At 36.9% G+C, this 21,354-nt stretch overlaps 1 protein-coding gene across 1 annotated transcript in view; it reads left to right on the top strand.

Annotated features, from left to right (window-relative positions):
* The window catches only part of THSD7B (thrombospondin type 1 domain containing 7B), a 786,243-nt gene that overhangs the window by 346,629 nt on the left and 418,260 nt on the right, over window positions 1-21,354 (top strand). Inside the window, exon 7 of the mRNA XM_068543998.1 lies at window positions 20,565-20,756. Within this exon, the coding sequence (XP_068400099.1) occupies window positions 20,565-20,756 (192 nt within the window). The remainder of the gene's footprint in view (window positions 1-20,564; window positions 20,757-21,354) is intronic.

Raw genomic sequence — 21,354 nt, 5'->3', positions numbered from 1 at the left:
TTTGTTGAAGACATATTTATTAAGTTCATATTCTGTTCTAGGTTCAATGGTGGGAGTGAAGATACCATGCTGAGAAAAATAGGAGTAGACTCATCTTGGAGCTTAATAAAGGAAAGGGGCATTCTAACATTAATCCAAGCATTTAAAAAACATCACACAAATGTAAAACCACAATAGTATTTGCAATGATGCTTTCTGATATGTGCTTGAAAGTCAACAGTTTTGTTAAATATTTCTTTTATTACATATCTTTAAAAGCTATATTTTGTATAAAACTACGTCACTTTTGGATTCTGGATTTACTACCCTTTGATTCTGGTCAGTTTTTACCTTTTGTTTGTTTTTGGCAGATACCATAGTTTTGTAGATGTCTTTTCCTGGATTCATTTGTCATGAATGAACTTTTGGTTTTATTTTCAAAGGCTGTGTCTCCACTAGCATTTCAGAGCCATTGAAATGGTACTGAATCAGCTATTCAAGTGAGAAGTATAAAAAGCCTTCACAAGGAAACTCTTTACCCATATTTGGAAAGATTTGAGAATGCTTGAAAATTATTCAGAGCTTATTTGATTTGTCAAGAAATTTTGTCAAACTGGGTAATTGAAAATGTGCCCAAGAGAAATAGTATGTAGTATAATTTTAAGGCAAATTAAAACATGGTCTGAATTGAGGCCAGTGGCTTTGAAAGTGGACGGTATTGAGAGCTGATACGGTAATACCAGGTGCTTTAAGGCAGACCCCATCGTTAAGTTGGCATTTTCTTTACTACACAAAGAGTGTTATTTTTGTCCTGTGACTTTTAGTTCAGAAGCTATGTAGCTGAAGGCAATCTCTAGTCAGTCATGAAAGTAAAGCATTTTTACGATGAGTTTTGAGTATGTTTAATATGTAAAATGATGCACTAAGTCTTGAGGACAGCTCCAGGGACAAAACTAAAATGCTAGGAAGAGAAGGCCTGGGAAAGAAGAGCAAATTATATAAAATTATGGCTTAGGAATCAAAATAAGAACTAGAATACTTTTCTTGATAGTTGGTACCTGAATAAAGTTTCAAGGACAGGAATGTAGTTCAACTCAGGCCCAGATTTATGGACTCTGCCTAAACAGAAATTGTCCTAAATTCTATAAGCTAATATCTGTATGCTAAAAAGGAGTTACAGAGAAACCTTATCAGATATGTAGTGTCTTTGAAAACTTGCATTTGAAGAAGGCTGTGAGTTATTTCAAAATACACTGAGAAATATTAGCATACGTGGGGCTGACAAAGATTCTCTCCTGGACCAAACTTTAGTCAAACTCTGCTCAACTAGGCCACACCTTGGGCTTTCATCTCTGTCCTTGTAGTGTCCAGTTTTAGAAGAATCCTGCTAAGTCAGGTTAGAGAGAAGCCCCAACCTTGATATCTGATCACCCTCAATACCTGACCAAATTCCTCATCCTTTATCACCCACAGGTGATATCTGATCATCCTGGCCAGGCTTCAGCAAGAATCCTCTTAGGTCATTTTAGCAAGGATTACACCACCCTCTTAGTAATTTTCCATCCACCAATTCACTGCTCTGCTCATTGGCTATAAATCCCCACTTTTCCTTATTGTGTTCAGAATTGAACCCAGTTCTATAGTGAGCTCTCTTTTCCCCAGTTGCAAGATTCCTGAATAGAATCTGTTTTTATCGCTTTGACTATTGTCCATCTCTGGTTTTTCTTCGACAGAGCACATAATCTCTGTCAAAATTTTCTGTGACTACTTTTAAAATTTATACTCCAATGATATATATAGATGCAGATAGATAGACAGATATCAGTTATCAGATACTGTATATACCTGACACATCTTCAGTATATCTGGTATTACATAACACCAACTCTCTCCACTCAAATTTTTTTTACTAAATTAGCAGATAATTATATATATATAATTATAATATAACATAGGGTATAATATATGGTACATATAATATATAATACCTTTGATCTTCGTTGATACTATTTGTCTAACCTAGATAATATAAAGGTAATATATGATACAATATTTTTAGGTTATAACATTAAGTTAATATTAGCTTATATATAGTATATAATATACTTTATATTATACCATAATACAATTAATAGTATGATATGGCATATATAATAGCAGATGATCACATGTAATAGCATGGTATGGCATATATGGTAACAGATGATCTATTGATTATCTATGTGATTATCTGCCATTATATATGCCATATCATACTACTAATTATTATACATAACATATATCATTATCTACTAATGCTGAAACAAAATTCAAGCGGACAAGCAGAGAGTTGCCCCCTTCATCCCCAGTATTCTCCTTAGCCAAATTGAGCTGATAAAACCAATACCGACAAACTCATTTTGGAATCTTGATCTTGATCCTGGAAATCTCAGCCAGTCTTAGGACCTGGAGTTGTTCCCGTTCTCATTTAAACCACCAGCCACCAGGTGATGACAAGTGGCAGGCGGGACTGAATCACAGTCAGATCCAGGAACACCCAGCTGACTACTCAGGCTCATCCCAGGCATTCCTTTAACCTCACAAAAATGCAATTGTATATTTTATGCAATTAAAATTTTTATTGCATTAGGGTGGAGTTTTAATATACTGAAGTCATGAATTCAAGTTCTGTTTATGTTTTAATGTATATAAAATTAAATTCTGCGCTGTTTAAAATTAAATAAGATTGCCTTTTTAACCTCTAAAAGTATGCACAAAAGTCTCCTCTTCTTTTCAAATAAAGAAGGAAGAGTTAAAGACCAAAGTTAAACCAAAGACCTCAGCCGGTTTTATTTGCTCACACTTGCCATCAAAGTATAGTGTCTCAATTAAACAAATGTTATACAAACATAGCTTTAAAAAACAGTCATTCTCGTTGTGTGTAGTTATTATGATTGACGTAAATGTGGATGTGTCAGATATACATGTAAGGAAACACCTGTATATTATATATTATAATACATATGCCCTTTAGATTATGACATAAACCTTTGTTTTTAATAGGATGACTATATTTTACTTCCTAGAATATATGGAGAATCAAGTTAACATAATAGAGAAAGAGGAAAGAATACTGACAATAATCTAACAATGAAAACTAGAAGACTTTTAAAAATGTTTCCTTTGTAGTAAAATTCAGAGTCTCATGTAAAAATAAGAATAAGAATAATGGTAATAATGTTGAACTTTATTACGAGAATTTGCATGCCAGTATGTTTCAAGTGGGAGAAAAAGAAATAAACTAGTAAGTTGAAAGCTCTGATTCTAGATGATAACCTATCCCATAGACTTTATGTATTAATGGTAGTATATGTGCTTTTCCCATATAAGCCATTTTTCTTTTTGGGAAATAAGAAACACTTAACATTGTTACTATGTCTATTTATATACTTTTTATCTGGATTTTCCTTCTGTTTACCATCTTTCCTGTGTTTAGCATATAAGGTTGCTGACATTAAGGACTAGGGAACAAATGGAAATGGACCTATTAAAATAAGAATATGAACTCTAATAAGAATCTCTAGCATGGTTTGTAATGAATATTCAAGTTTTAAAAGTCATGCCTTTGGTAGAAGGTAAAGAGAGATGTAAACATTTTAACAGAGACTGTTCTCCACTTCTTCTACAGGCACCACAGATTCTGAGGCAGGTTATACAAATTCTTAAAACCAGTAGTCAAAGTCCTTATAGAGAGAGGAGTTGTTTGGAATAAGGCGTTTGTTTTCTGTAATGTACGGAGGAGAATGGTGGCCTGGAGAGCGCCATATGCCTTCAGCAGAAGGAGATATATAGATTAGGAAATTAGGACAGTACAGTAAGTTTTAAAATGTTGACCTAATAAAGATGACCACCTAGAAGTAGTTTTAACTTTCTTGCAAGATTTTGTTTCAGTTCTAGACCTTGCAAGAGGGTAGGAGACATACTTGCTTTGGAAGGATTGTGTCAGGACATTGGCCACATTTGTTGTCTTCTTTAATCTCTTGATCTTTGTGAATTAGCTCTTCTTTTGAACAAGTGGAAATGTCATTTCTGAGTTTTGTTTGAAAAGTTCTTCTCTAAGGTGCTGAAAGTAATTTATCAGGATAAGGGTCTACGAAATCATGGCTTCCTTAACTAGGTTTTTAGATTAAGCTGTGAGATAGGCCCAGGAGTACATAAAGATAGTGAAATTCTATTTGCAGTTTCAGTATTTTTATGAAATTAGCAAAGCTTTATTGTATTTTCTGCCTGGGCACTCAGTTGAATAAAAGGCATAATAAATAAGAATTCAAAGGCAGAACTTTGTTGAGGGGGAAAATAAGTTAGAAACAGTAATGCAATCATGCTCTTATATATTTTATGGATTTCATGCATTCTGTGTTTGAAAGTTTGTCAAGATATGCTTGGGTATTAAAATATAGATTAACATTGAAAGTTTTATATTTTTCTCCATTTACATACTTATTCCTTTGCACACATAAGTATAACAACTTCTGCCAAAATCAGTTGTCAGGATATCCTCTTCCGTTATAATAACTGAATAATGAAGAGAATTGAAGAGCATTTTCTAAGTTAGAGAAACGATATTTCTTTCTCTAATTTGGGGGTTTTGTATTTTGAGGCAAATTATCACACATATTCCTCTTCCATTTACACATCTCAGTTTGGAAGAGTGGGTCAAAATTATTTCCTACAGGCTTGAGATTTCAGGTAAAGCAATTAATGAGGGAAACAGAATAGATTTCCCTTTCTATGTTGCTGAAATTTCATATGTATGACATTACTGGAACCTCTGTCAAGCCTGATGGTAAACAGTGTACAATTACTTCTGAGTTGAACACAAGCGCCCCGTGGTACCCAGATGTCCAAGGATGGGTTTGATATGCCTAGCGAAGATCTCGTAAGTCAGCCAGGCTTATGCTTGCTGTATAAAACAGACTGGTGATTAAGCTTTCACAGTTTGTGAAATTTCACCGGGAAAGAAAATGTGGTTTCCTGAACTTTGGCTGATGTGCGCAAACTAGATTGGAAAATCACAGGACGCCAGGTCTGTAAGCAGAGTAACGCATCAGGTGCTCAGGCGGCCAGTGCCAGTGTTCCTATTTTAAGGATGCTCAGTAGCACTGAGGTACCTCCCCTGATTGCCTCGGAGCAAGTTTGCTCCTATATCTTCTGAGAGGTATATATAATGGGAATTTGACTCTTTTTTGAATATTCTGCTATCTTCCCCCTTGGCACTTTCAGTTATTTTTGATTACCTAAATGCAACCCCTGTTGCAAACTTTTCCTTTTGACACGTTCCTCTTGCCAGTCAGCATTGCTTCTCAGCATCTCCCCCTGAGGAAATGTATGCTAATGGAGTATTACCCCAAACAAAATAAAAACCATGGATAGGTAAACCCACTGCCTAAGCAAGCAAACTGACAGATCAAGTGGTGCCTTGCATATCTTTGCATAAATGCCTTTTGGTGTATTCATTATTTTCTACATCCTTCCTAACTCCTCTCCTGTGCTAGAATAGTCTTTCACACATTCGCTTATATCTACAATGAATTTACGCAAAATCTAAAGGCATTAATAAAGGTTTGTAGACATATGTCATCATCATTGTCATTGTCATGATCATCACCGTCACCACCAAGACACACTGAACACTTACTGTGCACCTGTTACTTTAATCGTAACTCATTTAATTATCACATAACTCTGTGATATATTGGTAGGAATCATTATTCGTGTATTTAGATAAGGAAGCCAATATAGAGAATTGAAATAACTTACCCAGTGACGCCCCACTATTAAGGACAGGCTAGAATTCAAACCCAGGCCTTTCTGCTTCTAAATCAATGTTTTTACTCATAGCAGTAGGACCTTGATCAGGTATATTTGTGTTGGTACATTCCTACGCATTTAAAAATTTCCTCAATTTGTGCTACCCCTATGGGTGCCAGAAATGTCTCAGACTCTAAAACATCTGTTCAGCTCAATTACACTTTAGTTCAATTGGCATTTATTGAATATTTATTATGAACGAGGTACTGTTCTAGGCACTGGGCATTCAGAAGTACATAAGACACATCGTTTTCTCTGGCCAAGCAATCAGTGTAATGGGCTAAAGACTTACGACATTATGCAACCTTAAATTTATTAAGCAGACGTTTCTTTCCATTTATTACATCTCAGGAAAAAGTGCCTATTTACAAATAACCTAGTAAGTGCTATGTTAACTGCCTGGAAGGATTAGAAAATTATTCTTCTAACCAGTGTCCAGTTAGAATAAGATAAATGATCTGAAATATCTAGTGTTCTTAAATTGCTTCCAAAGAAACCATGCCTTGCAGGCAGTAAATGTCAACATAATTATTAATGATGTAATTAAGGATTTGACCTCTTAAGTAAAGCAGACATCCAATAAAATCATATTTATTTCATGAAATAAGGACATATTTCTTCTTGGGCTCAGTGCAGAAGAAAAAGGAGTACACAGATTTCAAATGTCTGTATTTATCTTTTATTACTCTGAGCGTACAGCTTGAATCAAATGTTACAATTACTCTGATGAAGTATCGAGGCAAATTTGGCAATGGTATAAAAGTGAGGTTTGAAATATTTGCTTGACTTTGCACCTTGTATTTTGAAGTCTCTCAGCATACATTTTATTTTAATATTTTAAACTTTACTTAAGTTTATTTATTGATTTTTTGGGGGCTACTTGAGATTGGCTGGAAAAACGGCAGTGCCAATTGAATTATCATTATAATTGTAGATCAGTTTGGGGCAGATAGACAAATAGAGATAAGGTTTATTCTACTTTAGAATTCATTCAATTGCTGGAAGACATCAATATCAGTCTTAAGACAATACTAGTGAGGTATAGTAGGTAAAAATTATTATAGTGGAAATCGATATATTCTTGGACCTCATACCAACCATATAATTAATCTAGGTGAAAACATTTTTCTTTATTATACATACAGATTTCCACCTGACATCAGCTTGACTTGAATAAGAACTTTAATAAACCTTCAGTGTTCATTCTTTCACCATCCTGTTTTTCTAATTATTACCTACCTAATTTTCATTTGGAGATTTAATTTTTTTCATCTGTCTGGTTTATAAAAGACCAAACTAAGTTTTTAAAAGCTATTTGTTTTCTGTTTTGATCTCAGATTCTGCTGGATGCTGAAACATATTCTGAGAATCAGTTCATGTGTTCTCTGGTCTGTGGTACTGTAATCCTGTATCTGAAATAAGTTTGTGAAACAAATTGTAAAAGTAGTATCCAATCATGATTTTAGAGTCTTAATTAGTTTGTAACATTTCAATAAGAAAATGATATTCGAGCATGATTCTCCACTAGTTCAACACTGCAAACCTTCAATGTAGATTTGTGGTTTGGTGTTTTTATTATACTTCTTTAATGTGGTACAAAAAGTAATCATTAGACCCCTGCCATGTTCTGCAAAATTGCATAGGAACAGTTTAATAGCCAGGGGATCAGGCATAGAAACAAGGTATCAACAACACTTTTAAAAGGAAATAGTATGGTTGTCCCCTGAGAATTACACAATCAGGGTTATCTGACTGCTTTAAAAAGTTCTGCTTTTGTAGAATTCTTCCCCAGTACAAAAATCCTTAGAAGATGCTGGTGAGCTCTACATATTCTTCTTGGATCTCAAATGGTGCCGAGTCTGAAGGGAAGAACTGGCAATATTATAGTTCCCACAGTTGCAGGCATGTGATTTAGACAGAAACGAAGAGGATGTACCAACTCAAGAAAAAAGCAAGCGTATTTTCTTGTGCTTTGTTCAAAGACAAGCTTCCCAGAGGCTTGAGCTTAAAAAATTGTTGGGATGAAAATAGTTTGCCATGGTCTGTAACTTTCAGTACCTTACTACCACCATTATATAACTGTAATATTAACTACTGTGTTGCAGACTCCCATCTTAGGACTTCACATATATCAACTGATTGTATCTTTACAATAACCCAGGAGAATAGGATTGCTAGGAAAAAGGTACTCTTTTCAGCACAGTCCCCTATGAAATAGGACTCCTCATTGTACAGATGACGACACTGAGGCACAGAGCAGTTAAGTATTAGGAAATAAGTGTCAGAGGTAGGATTGGAACCCAGGCAGTCTGACTCCAGAATCCGTTATGCTGTACTATCTCTCAGTTAATGTTGGGGTTAGAAATCTGACCTATTTCCCAGTTAGTGCCTGACATCCCCATATGGATTCATCACAGGTATCTCAGTGCATACTCCACTGGAGTTGGGATGCATACTACAAAAGCATAAGCTACAGCTCATACCTTAAATAGACTAAATATCTTTCCCTTCTCATTCATTCCTTCAGCCAAAATTTGTTGAGATCTACTACGTACCAGACATTGTGCCAGATGTTTGATGCAGTTTTATAAAAGACAAAGTCCCATCTTCATAGATTGTGCGTTATACTGCTTGGATACTACATAAGGGTTTTACCCAGAAGCTAATTATCATTGCATCACACATATTGTCAGTACGTTATAATTCTGGACTCTCAGCTGTTACATCAGTAAATAATTTCCATGGAAAAACTAGGCTTTCGCACCATATTTGAAAAACTTGCGTTAGCATTAGATACTAGGATACACTAGTTAGAGAGGTCACTATATCCAAAATTACGAAATTTTAGGTCCTAATATGTAAGTTTCAACTCATTGTTTGCAGCAGACAATCCACTTTCTGTTCCTTCCTGAAAATTTGTCTTTTAAAAAGCAAACTGGATATGGCATCAAAGCACAGCCCATAAAGAAAAAGTTGACAAATGGGACTTAAGTTAAAAGTTTAGTTAAAAATGAAAAACTTTGCTTTGCAAGAGATACTCTTACGAAAATGAAAAGAAGAACCACAGACTGTAAGCATATATTTGCATATCACAAGTCTGATGAAGAACTTGTATCCAGAATATATACAGAACTCTCAAAACAATAATATGAGAACCAACAACCTGTCTTAGCTCTGGCTTCTGTAACAAAATACCATAGACTGGGTGACTTAAAAACTGACATTTATTTCGAACGGTCCTTGAAGTCCAAAATCAAGGTTGATGTCAGACAGATTGATGTCTGGTGAGGGCCTGCTTCTTGGCTTGTAGACAGCCGCTTTCTCGCTGTGTGCCCTTTCTTCATTTTCTCATAAGGACACTAATCTCCTAATGAGAGTCCCACTCTCATGACCTCATTGAAAACTAATCACCTCCCAAAGTCCCCACCTCCAAATACCATCACATCGGGGGTTGGAGCTTCAATATATGAATTTTGGAGTGATACAAATATTCAATCCGTAACCCAATCCAATTTAAAAAATGAGTCAAAGATTTGAATAGACACCTCACCAATGAAGATGTAGAAATGGCATATAAGGACATAAAAGGATGTTCAACATCATTAGTGATAAGGAAAATGCAAACCAAATTTACAGTGCATTACCACTATACTGCTATAAGAATGATGAAAATTAAAAGCAATGAAGAAGTTGTCATGTCAAGTGCTGGTAAGGAGGCAGAGCAACCAGAAAGTCCATACATTGTTGATCAAATGAAAAACGGTGTGGCCACTTTGGAAGACAGTTTGACAGTGTCTTATAAAATCTACACTTACATATGACCCCACAATTATCCTCCTAACCATTTACCCAAAAGAAATGGAAATTTGTATTTACACAAGACTCTGTATATCAGCTTTATTCATAATCACCAAACTGTGGAAACAACCCAAATGTCCTTCAGCAGAATAGATAAACAAAACATGCTATATCCATGCAATGGAATACTACTTAGCAACAAAAAAGAGTAAATTATTCTTCACACATGCAGCAACGTGGATGCATCCATCTCAAATGTACTTTGCTACAAAAGCTACATGCTGTGTAATTCCATTTTTATGACATTCTGGGGGACAAAAGCAAAACTATAGGGACAGAGAACAGATCAGCGTTTCCTGGGCATTAAGATCGGGGACAGGGGTTGACACCAAAGGGGCATCACAAGGAAATTTTTGTGGTGATAGAATTGTTTTGTCTCTTGGTTTTGGTAGTGGATGAAAGGTTCTATGCATTTTGTCAAAACCCATAGCACTGTATAGCACAAAGAGTGAATTTTGTTGTATATAAATTTTAAAATGAAGGGGGATGATAAATAATGGAAAAAAAGCAAACTGGCAGTATTTTTCATGCGTGGACATTAATGACGTTCGCATTCCTGGACTTTGTTTTTCCATTTCTAGAAATTTATTCTTAGGAAAGCAGTCAATGATACAGTGAAGAATGTTCTTTGCAGTATTACTTATCACAGAGAAATTGAAAACATCTTAATTGTGCAATTAAAGTGAGGTAGTTAAATAAATCATAATATATTTCCCACACATAGGCATTAAACTTATGTTCCTGCAGGTTAATTACAGAGAGAAATGATCATGCTTTACTGATATGTCAGTTTACTCTGTTGACTTCCCCAGTTTAACTTAAAAATATTGATTTTCAAACATTTGAAAACTTTTAGACAACTTGAAGTGCTTTCTAAAAGTATACCACATATTCAAGCTGGTCCACATCCTTTTTCTTAATAGCTAGATATATAACTAGACAAGTAGATAGATGAAATGAGTAATATTATTTCTGCCTGTATAATAATTTCAGTTCCTCTTATTTCTCTAGCTAAGACAAAATTGAGATGGAGAAGAAAGATAGTATCTTTGACTCAAATCATTTTCCTACTTGGAATGTCCTTTAGCCCCATTTTCACCAGTAATTAAAAACTACATTATATATAAATGGTGCTTTGCAATTTCCAAAGTATTATTTTACATTAGCCTCTTTGATCTATCATCAGACCTGATAATATAATCAAGGATGATAGCAGTGCCCCACCTCCTACTTACACAAGGCATCTGAAGCCTAAAAATACGTAACCATTTTCTAGGGTCACATTTTGGTAAGTATTCAAGGCAGAACTGAATTCCAGATGTCACAGCTCCTCATCAAATATTCTGCCCTTTATAATGCGCTGTTTATTTACTCCAAGATTTTCCCTTTTGAAGAAGCATGTCTTGCATTACTAAGGGCACTTATTCCATTACTGTCATTCTGCATTCATCTTTTAAAAAATTATACAGAGTCTCTCTATAAAATTCTCATGAGAAGCAGGGGTTCCACACTAAGCAGATGTCTTCAAATTTTGTTTTGAGGTATATCAGTGTGCTTTTCTTTTGGTGTCTGCTTCTGTGCCTTCTCGGACAGGACCTCCCCACCCTATCACCACCCCACCCTGGTGCAACCTCACCAAATTTCTGAGCTACCTACTGTGTCCAAAAAAGTTAAGATTATTATATCTCAAATGCAAACAGACAGAACAAATCTGTGCCCAAAAATGAAATCTTGAAGGTCTTTTCGGGGACAATAATCCTGAAAAACAGGCTTTTGTATGCAAGAGCCAGGCATATGAAAGAAAAGTGTTTTGTAAATTCCAAAGAGCTCCCTCCAGATATCAAGATGAGAGGCCAGAAGACTCAGAATACAGATTTAGCATAAGCCAGAATCCTGCATTGGCCAGTTTTCTGGATCAGAAAGGAGGAATCCAGGGAGGATGTTGAGAAGAGGTACATGGACATGAGGGTCCTTGACTCCATCTCATTCTGCACATGAAATGTTGGGCTGAGGAAATGAAAACTATGGACATTTCAGATAGGTTAAAGGCAAAGCAAAAGCAGAGGGGCCGGTGCCTCATTCCCAGGCTTGAGACTGTAGGAAGCGCCTCTGCACACAGGGTTCCTTGCATCCCAACATAAAGTGATGTGTTGCTGTAGTGAAGCAGTGATGTGGTGTGTTGAGGCACAGAGTGGGTGTAAGCCAGCTGCTCATCACCCTCCCAACCTGGTCTCCCCAGTTTATTTATAACCTGGGGGCAATCCTGAAATCATGCCCCACTGTGGGAAGTGGAGGTGTTGACTGCCCCAGGAAACTGGGACTAGCTTGGAGTCAGGTCTAGGTGAGTATAAAGTGTGTGGATTAGAAAATCAGAAGCTGTGACAGGGACCCTAGAAATTAGCAGAGGATGAGATGCACCTTCAAAGACTAGGTAATGATACACAAAGACCAAGCTGATGGAAATAGCTCAGTAGGGAACCAGCTGAATTCAAGGGAGAATGTGCAACTTTGAAACAGACGTTCCTCTTACACTCAGCTGCCACCCAAAGAGAAGGGACGAAAGGAGAGGGAGAAACATTGAGAAACTGAGACTGAGTTAACTTTGAAAAGATTTAGTTTGATCATGAGGTACTGAGTTACTTTAAATGGGTATATTTCTGTTCCCCACCTCCTTCCCCAACTCCCATCTGGCCCTGGCTACCAACCAGAAATTAGGGCTTGTGAGCAAATTGATGTCATTGTTAGAAAAAAAAAGAAATTTTTTTTTTTCAAGGTCCCATTTTGGTAGGTGTCAAAAACAGAACTACATAGTTATTTTTTTGTAAACCTAAGTGTGTAATTTTCAGACCTTTCCCACACACATAAAATAGTGGTTACTTCCCCCTGGAATGTGTGACTGAGACCAGGAAAATGTGACATTTCCCCACTGAGACATTTTATTAGATTTTACCTGGATTTTTTTTTTTTTTTTGAGCAGTTGTAGTTTGCTCCTAAATCATATACTGTTTCTGCTGTTTTGCATCTTCTCTCACCCTGAGTAACACACAGGATTCATGAGCTAAAGATGTTGGGATGCTTTACACTTGACTGATTCTCTGCTAGATCGGGTTTTGTGTAGCTGGGTGTATATATTGTCCTGGCAGTGAGTAGAAGCAATGCATGTCAATAAAGCATTGTATTTAAGAAATGGACTCTAGAGCCACGTTGCCCAGGTCCAAATTCAAGCTCCAGCATTTCACTTGCGTTTGGCTTTGGGCAGGTAATTTTAATTTACCTAAGACTTAATATTCTCATATGTATAATGAACATAATGGTAATTCTTACCTCATAGTTTTGTTGTGACGTCTAAATGAGTTGATATATGTAATTCACTTAGAGTAATCACTATTCACTTAGAGTAACATCTATTATGTACAATATACATGTTTACTATTATTGATGCTTTTTTGTTTACTATTGTTGATGTTTAAATGAGTTAATAAATAGGTGTAAAATGTAACATTATGCTGGGTACATTCTAAGTGATCAAGGTGTGAGCTGCTATTATATTCTTGTATGCTGAGGAACTTCATATAGCTGGTCAGTTAGGCTTCTGAACAAACAACTCACCTGCCATTAGGTGCAATTTCAGCTAACTTCTGGCTTTTGTAAACATCTTTACCTTGGAAATACTGTTTTCTTATTTTTAGCTGTTATTATTGCTTTCCTAAAGTCTTTTCCTTTTAACGTTTGTTTGAATTTTCCACTATGTTTATTTTAGCCTTTGCACTTATGTTCTCTCTTGTTTTTCCTTTTATCAACTATTAGAGTTTTGTTGTTTTTCACTTTGTGAGCATCTTTACATCATTATATTTTTTGCTTGTGTTTGTGTCATTTATCTACTCATACATTGTACTGTTTTTGCTGAATGTCCATACCTGTTCCTATCTGGTCTTGCGTTCTATCTTAATCTTCCATCTCTCCATTCTGAACTCTTCTTCATCTGCTTATCTTTTCTATTTTTGAAAAGTATTGCCCTATTCTGCCTCATCTTATGATGCAGTTCCTAGATAATCAAGGAACTGCTCACTCCTTTCGGCTTATTTTTTCCAATACTAAATTTACTGGCTAGCTGCCAATGAATTGTATAGAATCCCTTCTTTGTGGTTTGGCATCAGCTAAAAGTAATGTAATGAGAAAGACATATGTGAGATATGAACCAGGATGCAATACAGCAAAAGAGTTAAGAATATAGCTTGTAATGTCTAACAGGTATGTTTTCTAGTTCCAGCTCAGACATGTACAAGCCATGTGACTCTTGAGCAAGTATTTTTAACCTCTCTGTACCTTAGGTGTGACCATAGTACCTAACTAATGATGTCAATATGGATATTCAGTAGACAATATGGTTTGCTCAGGATATAGCCCACTCTGTGCTTTCCCAAACATCACATGTTGATGCCATTTTGTTATTGCAGTTGTTGTTTCTGTTATTATAAATATGATAATACTTAACATCAGATTTTTAAAATTTGCCTTCCTATATGTGCAAACTAGATAGACAAATACACTTCAAATGGTAAAATCAGCAAGCAGAAACATTAATTGAATTGTTGACATTGCATAGTTGCACATGACTTCTGTTTAGCCCTTAGCTTTCTTTCATATTTTATTGGTTTGAAATATAAACATTTCCTTAGCTGATTAGGGCCCCTAGTCCAGAAGTGGCCAGAAACTGCTTGCATTTAGGGAGATATTTAAATTTAAAAAATGGAATTAAGTGCATATGAATTCCAGTAAATTTGCTATGTACCATCCGTTGACATCTTACTCAGCTGTCGGCAGGTGTTGAATCAACGTTTATTGACATTCTTTTCTGAGATTTAAATAGGACATAAAATTTTATGACATGTGTTTCTGATAACTGCTTCATTATTTTCCATAGAGAGTGTAATAACACACAAGAGAAATATCGACAAAGTACCCATATTGCATTATTTTTGGAAGATAAGGTAGTTTGAAGTGTGTATAATGATAAAATGCTGGTCTACTTTAAAAATATGACTGTAGATTTGTGGGTATCTGGGTTTCTCTTTCTATTTTGTCTATAACTTTTCTAATTTTGGACACTTACAGTATAGGTTAGAAAACTAAGAATTATAGCTGTTTCTTCTATCATTACAAAAGAGAGATGGTAGCTCATAATACTAAATTCTAGTTCCTTAGGATTATAAAACAAAGAAAGCCACAGGATAAAGTATATAGCATAGGTATGGTTTAAACATTAGGTTGATGTGGAAAGCCCAAAATCTGAAAGCTACATTGGTGTTAAATTTACATGGTTGCTTGACCAGTAGCCAAAGAGAGTCTGTCATGAGCTATTTATACTTTAAGTACCGTATACATTTGAACCAGAAAAAGAAGCATTTTTTAGGGAATCCTGAGTTTATTCATATGTTCAAGAAGGTTTCTCTCAGGTGGACCTAGAGGTTATCATACTAAGTGAAGTAAGTCAGACAGAGAAAGAGAGATGTCATATGATATCAGTTATATTTGGAATCTAAAAAAAAATGATACAAATGAACTTATTTACAAAACAGAAATAGACTCACAGACATAGAAAACACACTTATGGTTACCAAAAGGGAAAAGGCAGGGGGAGGGATAAATTAGGAGTTTGGTATTAACAGATACACACTACTATATATAAAATAGATAACAAGGACCTACTGTTTAGTACAGGGAGCTATATTCAGTATCTTGTAATAACCTATAATGGAAAAGAATCTGGAAAAGAATATATATATATATAATTGAATCACTTTGCTGTACCTGAAACTTCCACAACATTGTAAATAAACTATACTTAAAAAAAAAAGAAAAGAATCTTTCTTTCTCTCATCTAAGAACTGTTGTTTTTAGCCAGGAATTGGCAAGCATAAGAACAGTAGTATGAACTAGGGCCAGGGCCTAGTCTGGTCATCTATGCCAAGGTCTCCAGAATCACAGACAAACAAAACTGAGTGATGAATATGACCCTGGAATTCCATCCCTAGGTATATATATAAATAATTGAACTCAGGGACTCAAACCAGTATGAGTTTGGATGAATGGATAAACAAATCTTGGTATATATATACAGTGGAACATTATTCCATCATAAAATGGAATGAAGTAGTGATATATACTACAACATTCATGAGCCTCCAGAATATTATGCTAAGTGAAAGAACCCAGATGCAAAAAATCACAACTTACATGATTCCACTGACATAAACTATTCAGAATAGATAAATCTGTAGCGATAGAACAGTAATTGTTGGCTGTCAGGGTCTGAGGGAGGAAGTAATGGGGAGAAACTGCTTAATGGGTGAAGGGTTTTACTTTGGAGTAATGAAACGTTTTGAAACTAGGTAGAGGTGGTAGTTGCCAAAACATCGTGATTTACTATATGCCGCTGAAGTGTTTACTCTAAAATGGTTAACTTTGGACTTCCCTGACGGTCCAGTGGTTAGGACTCCGCACTTCCACTGCGGGGGGCACGGGTTCGATCTCTGGTCGGGGAACTAAGATCCCGCATGCCTCGCGGCCAAAAAATAACAATAATAAAAATAAAAAATAAAATGTTTAATTTTTTGTAATGTGGATTTCACCATATTAAATTATTTAAAAATCGTGAGTGACAAGGTTGGAGCAGCGCCATATCCCATATTTTCAGAATCACAATTGGTTTAAGTAAGTCTGCTCTGTGAGGAGAGAATGTGGAGTTTGTCATTATTGATCCCAGGGAGTGTGGTAAGAACTGGGAGTAATCTTAGAGTCTTCTTGAAAGATGAATTCAATTTCCCTCTTAAATATACTCAATTTTTTGTAAGATTATAAGAGCTTGTGAAAATCACTTTTAATGACTAAGTTTCTGTCCCACGTGCTGCTTTATTTTCCACACTTGCCTGAGATTTCAGTTGGTCTCGTTGATCCATCCATGAAAATGAAAACAAGAAAGTATAAATGCTCTTCTTTTGAAATGAGTTCTCTCTGTGCAATAGGAAGATCATTATTACCAATGTAGATGGGCAGATGAGGTTATGCAGGCTCAAGGGCTTTATTTTTGGCTCTTAAATGGTTTAGATGAGCCACATATAAATAAAATGATCTGGATAATTATAAGCAGTCTTTATATATTATGTGAACTCGTCTGTGAAGTTGTTGGTGGTTATTTGTACCCATATATGCACAGTAAAGCAAGTGCTTTCCATGGTTATGGCATAAGTATCTAGAGTTTTTAGATCAAGAATGCCGTTGGGTTTTGGCGGTGTACATCTTTGCAAACAACATTTTTTTTTCTTTCTTTCCTTCCTTCCTTCCTTCCTTCCTTCCTTCCTTCCTTCCTTCCTTCCTTTCTTTCTTTCTCTGTGTTGGGTCTTCGTTGCTGCACGCGGGCTTTCTCTAGTTGCGGCAAGCGGGGCTGCTCTTCGTTGCGGTGCGTGGGCTTCTCATTGCAGTGGCTTCTCTTGTTGTGGAACACGGGCTCTAGGTGCGCCGGCTTCAGTAGTTGCAGCACGCAGGCTCAGTAGTTGTGGCTTGCAGGCTCTAGAGCGCAGGCTCAGTAGTTGTGGCGCACGGGCTTAGTTGCTCCGCGGCATGTGGGATCTTCCCGGACCAGGGCCCGAACCCGTGTCCCCTGCATTGGCAGGTGGATTCTTAACCGCTGCGCCACCAGGGAAGCCCCAAACAACATTTTCTAAAAGGTTTTAAAGGTTCCTCTATATTGAGTCCTCCCTCTGTTGTTGGACACCCTGCTGTGTTTGTTGTATAAGTGATTTATAATCCCTAGACTATCTCTGAAAAGTAAGTGTTATTATTTCATTATTGCAGATGAGATAACTGAGATTCAAAGAAGTTAAGTGATATGCTCAAGAGGATAAGTGGTGCTGGGCTTCACCTTCAGATACTTAACTGTGTCTGGCTAGGCCACCTGTGACTAGGATCCCATCGTGCAGCTTTTCTTTGGCAAGATTTCTTATAAAATAGCTCACACAAGAATTGAAGAGCCTGCCCATGACTATTAGCTTGGCTTCGCTAAAGAATAACTTATCTGATTGCTCACATTTCCAAATTAGTCCATATCGACAAGCTATCAAAGTGTTGGTGGGAGTATTGACATTTCACTGCACTGTGGAAATGGATATATCAGTTTATGGGAAAGCTTAGGTTTTAAAAAGCATCCCAGCACCAGAAGTGGATACTAAGGGTGCTGAATGATGGATGACTGGGGAGGAAGTTAAATTTAGGTAACGGGAAACCTGAGCGTTTGGGAATTGAAGGAAGGCGGAAATAGAACAAAACTGGTGTGTCCGTCTAAGTTATTCAGAATTTGATGTCAAACAACTCTTCCAACATGGGCTTTCTCTTCTCCTCAGGCAGCTTCAGGATTAACAGTCTTCCACATACCTTGTATTCTCCCATCATTATACCTTTGTTGACAGTTGCATTGACTGGCATGCCCTCCCTGATTGCCACCAATTCTCACCCTGTCTCTTTCTCCTTGTTGTAAGCCTTCTGTTCTCAGACTAGTTCCCCAGAGGTCCTTCTCTTCCCTAAATCACTACAGCATTCTTTATTTAAAACACACATTTGCAACTTGACATTTACTTTTGGACTAGGTTTTATCTATATCTGTATTTATAGCTCATCTCTGTTACTAATCATGAGTTCTAGGGGGATAAATCGTAGTATCTTCACTTATATTTATGCCATTATATGCCTTGGACATGGTATATGCTCATCAAATAGTAGTTGATAATTTTGTAACTCTTGAAGGCAGGGTTTTCTCAAAATATGTTAATAAAAATACCATTTCTGGGAGAAGTGCTCCCTAAAAAAGGATGGCCGTTGGTCAAATAAGACTGAAAAATACTACATACATACCATTTCCATTGAAGGAAGTTTACATGGCAATTGGCATTTTCAACACACACTACTCTCCAGTGGTGAGACCGATTTTACTCTTTTAATCTAGGACGTCTCAGCTTTCCCCCCACTGTTTAAAGGAAGAGCTCTTCAAATATCTCTTATTCATCAAAATGTTCTTTGCAAGACACTGCTTTAAAGTGTTTTTCTGTAAAAAATTATCCTCATAATATTCACAGATGTGGAAATTGAATTTTGATTAGATATAGTTTGTATGTTTAGTTTGACCTGCCTACTTCTGTACTTGGGAAAGCACTCCCCCTAGGCTGTATTGAGGGTGTGTGTGTGTGTGTGTGTGTGTGTGTGTGCGCGCGCGCATGTGCGTCCTTGCACATCCGTGTGCATGTTTGCATGTACTATACAGTGCGGACTCAACCTGAAAATAGATTGAGACTGAAAAGAGTGATTGGAACTGGTCTTTCAGCTCGATTATCTGCTAGAATCTCCATTACTTCTCATAATATGCTTGAAAAGTTTTATTTGTACCTCAAGGGCAATGAGCCTGGCCTCATTTACAAATATGAATGCAGATCTTAGGAGGGCACTAGCTTCTCCTCCAGGCAGTCTTGCTCACTGTCAGCTTGTTTTATTTACTTCCTCTGAAAAGGAATATCCATCTCTTGGAATTAGACACAATATGTCTAATGGGGAAACCAGAATTTCTGGAGTCAGAAAGTTTTCATTTGCTTCCCAACTCAGGCCTGTGTGACCCTGAGCAAGTTTTCCTTCCAGAGCCACTGACTCCTCATCTATAAAAGAAGATGGGTCAACCCTGTCTATAAGAGCATCTTATAAGGACAGTGCCTGGCACAAGGGAGATACTGCATAAATATTAGTTATTTTTTGTGTCAGACAAAATTATGACAGGAGAATTCCATGGGTATAAAGTCACAAAGACAAAACTACCTGTCTCCTAGAGTTGCCATTCCGCATTTCATGTTGTTGCTTCAAACCATAAATGGTTTTACTATTCTTCATGTCTTCTGTATTTATGAGGTGACTGTGAATGGGGGGGGGCATAGTAAGAGTTGAATTGTTAGCTATAAAGAAAAACATTTGAATTCTAAAAATGGTGAATAAGTAACCTAAAAGAGAGCTTAGAAAAAATTCATTGTAATCATTTGAGATATGGAAAAGCAACTTAGAAATGAGCCCCTTAGTCTTGTCTGTTATTGATAATTGTAAAACTCCATCCCCCATTATCATATATACATATGTGTGTGTGTGTGTGTGTGTGTGTGTGTATGTATTTTGGTTGCACTAATTCATCGCATCATTCAAAGAGGGAATAGATTAGGGAAAATTTTGGACTTGCTTTCAACTTTTATCTCAACACATTATATAATTTTAGCCACAGATTCATTTCCATTGTGCACATTTACCACTGTGCACAAACAGAATAAAAGTATCACTGTGTGGTAATCTCGCTTAAGGTAACATATTTGGAGGTGAAAGCACCCAACAAAAAATTAGACTGATAATTTGCGGGGGGCTGCTGAATAGATTGCTCGACATAAATTGTGTTTTTCAGGCCAAAAGACTCCTCTGACTCCCATTTTGCAGAAATACATGTACCTGTTACACATGGTTGTCCATAGCATGTCAATCCTGTCTGTCTCCAGCCATCCATGGCTAAATTGTTCCTGAAGGAAGCCCACTTGTACCTGGGAAGGATGACAAATGGCAGTTTTGATGCTGTGTCTACCTTTCCAAATGCCAAATTATCTCTTGACAGTTTTTCTTGAAATAAATATTATGAATGGCTGAAAAAAAATCAGGTTTTTGCATGTTATTGGTTTAGAGACACCAGTGAAGTGAAGTCTTCTAAGCTAAACTGAAGTAATAGAGGAAGCAATGAACCTAAATGTTCCTGGGACTGGCCTCGATTTTACATTAATCGACATCTGTCTTGCTCTGGTTGACCACAGGAGAAGATGTGTCGGGGACTCTCTGCCCAGCATCTCCTCCTCCTGAGCAGATGGTGTGTGAAATTCCCTGCCGGATGGATTGTGTGCTGAGCGAGTGGACAGAGTGGTCGTCCTGCTCCCAGTCTTGTTCAAATAAAAACTCCGATGGGAAACAGACCAGGTCAAGGACTATCCTGGCGTTGGCTGGAGAAGGTGAGTAATAGGAAAGGTTTCTGTTCCCTAAATCCAAATGAACAGTTTGCTTTCCATGCACGCCTTTTCTCTCTAATCCTCTAGTTTATCTATGCTGGGTTCCCATATGTGTATGACTTGTTTTAGCCCATACTATGTACAGGCCATGGCAATCAGGTGGACGTCAGTTTTCATTATACTTTTTTAGGGAAGGAAACAAGGCTTGGTTGATACACATCCAGCTTCAGATTGCTCATGCAGTTGGGAACATAATTGGAATATGTCTGGTAAAACGAGTTCTAAATTAGGAATCAAGAGACATGGCTTCTCGACTGGGAGCTGCCACTAACATTGGCAGACTACCTGATCTGTATGTCCTCATTTCCTGCTCTGTCAGGCTGGCATGTGGTGAGAGGGGAAAAGATGAAGGCTGTGAAAACGGCTTTCAAGAAGCTAAAAGGTGCTATGGGGATATAAACGGGTGACTTCAGAACAAATTAGAGAAGCAGCTGTTCCTGTCATTTAAAGCAATGGTCTCTGTCCCCAGACACATACGTCATTTCATTTCTTTCAGGCCCTCCCTTGGCTTCGTCTGCCGACAGCTCAGCTGGGGCAGCAG

This window comes from Eschrichtius robustus, chromosome 5 (assembly GCF_028021215.1).
Source record: "Eschrichtius robustus isolate mEscRob2 chromosome 5, mEscRob2.pri, whole genome shotgun sequence".
NCBI classification, from domain to species: Eukaryota; Metazoa; Chordata; class Mammalia; order Artiodactyla; family Eschrichtiidae; genus Eschrichtius; species Eschrichtius robustus.
This window is presented reverse-complemented; position numbering and strand designations above follow the sequence as displayed.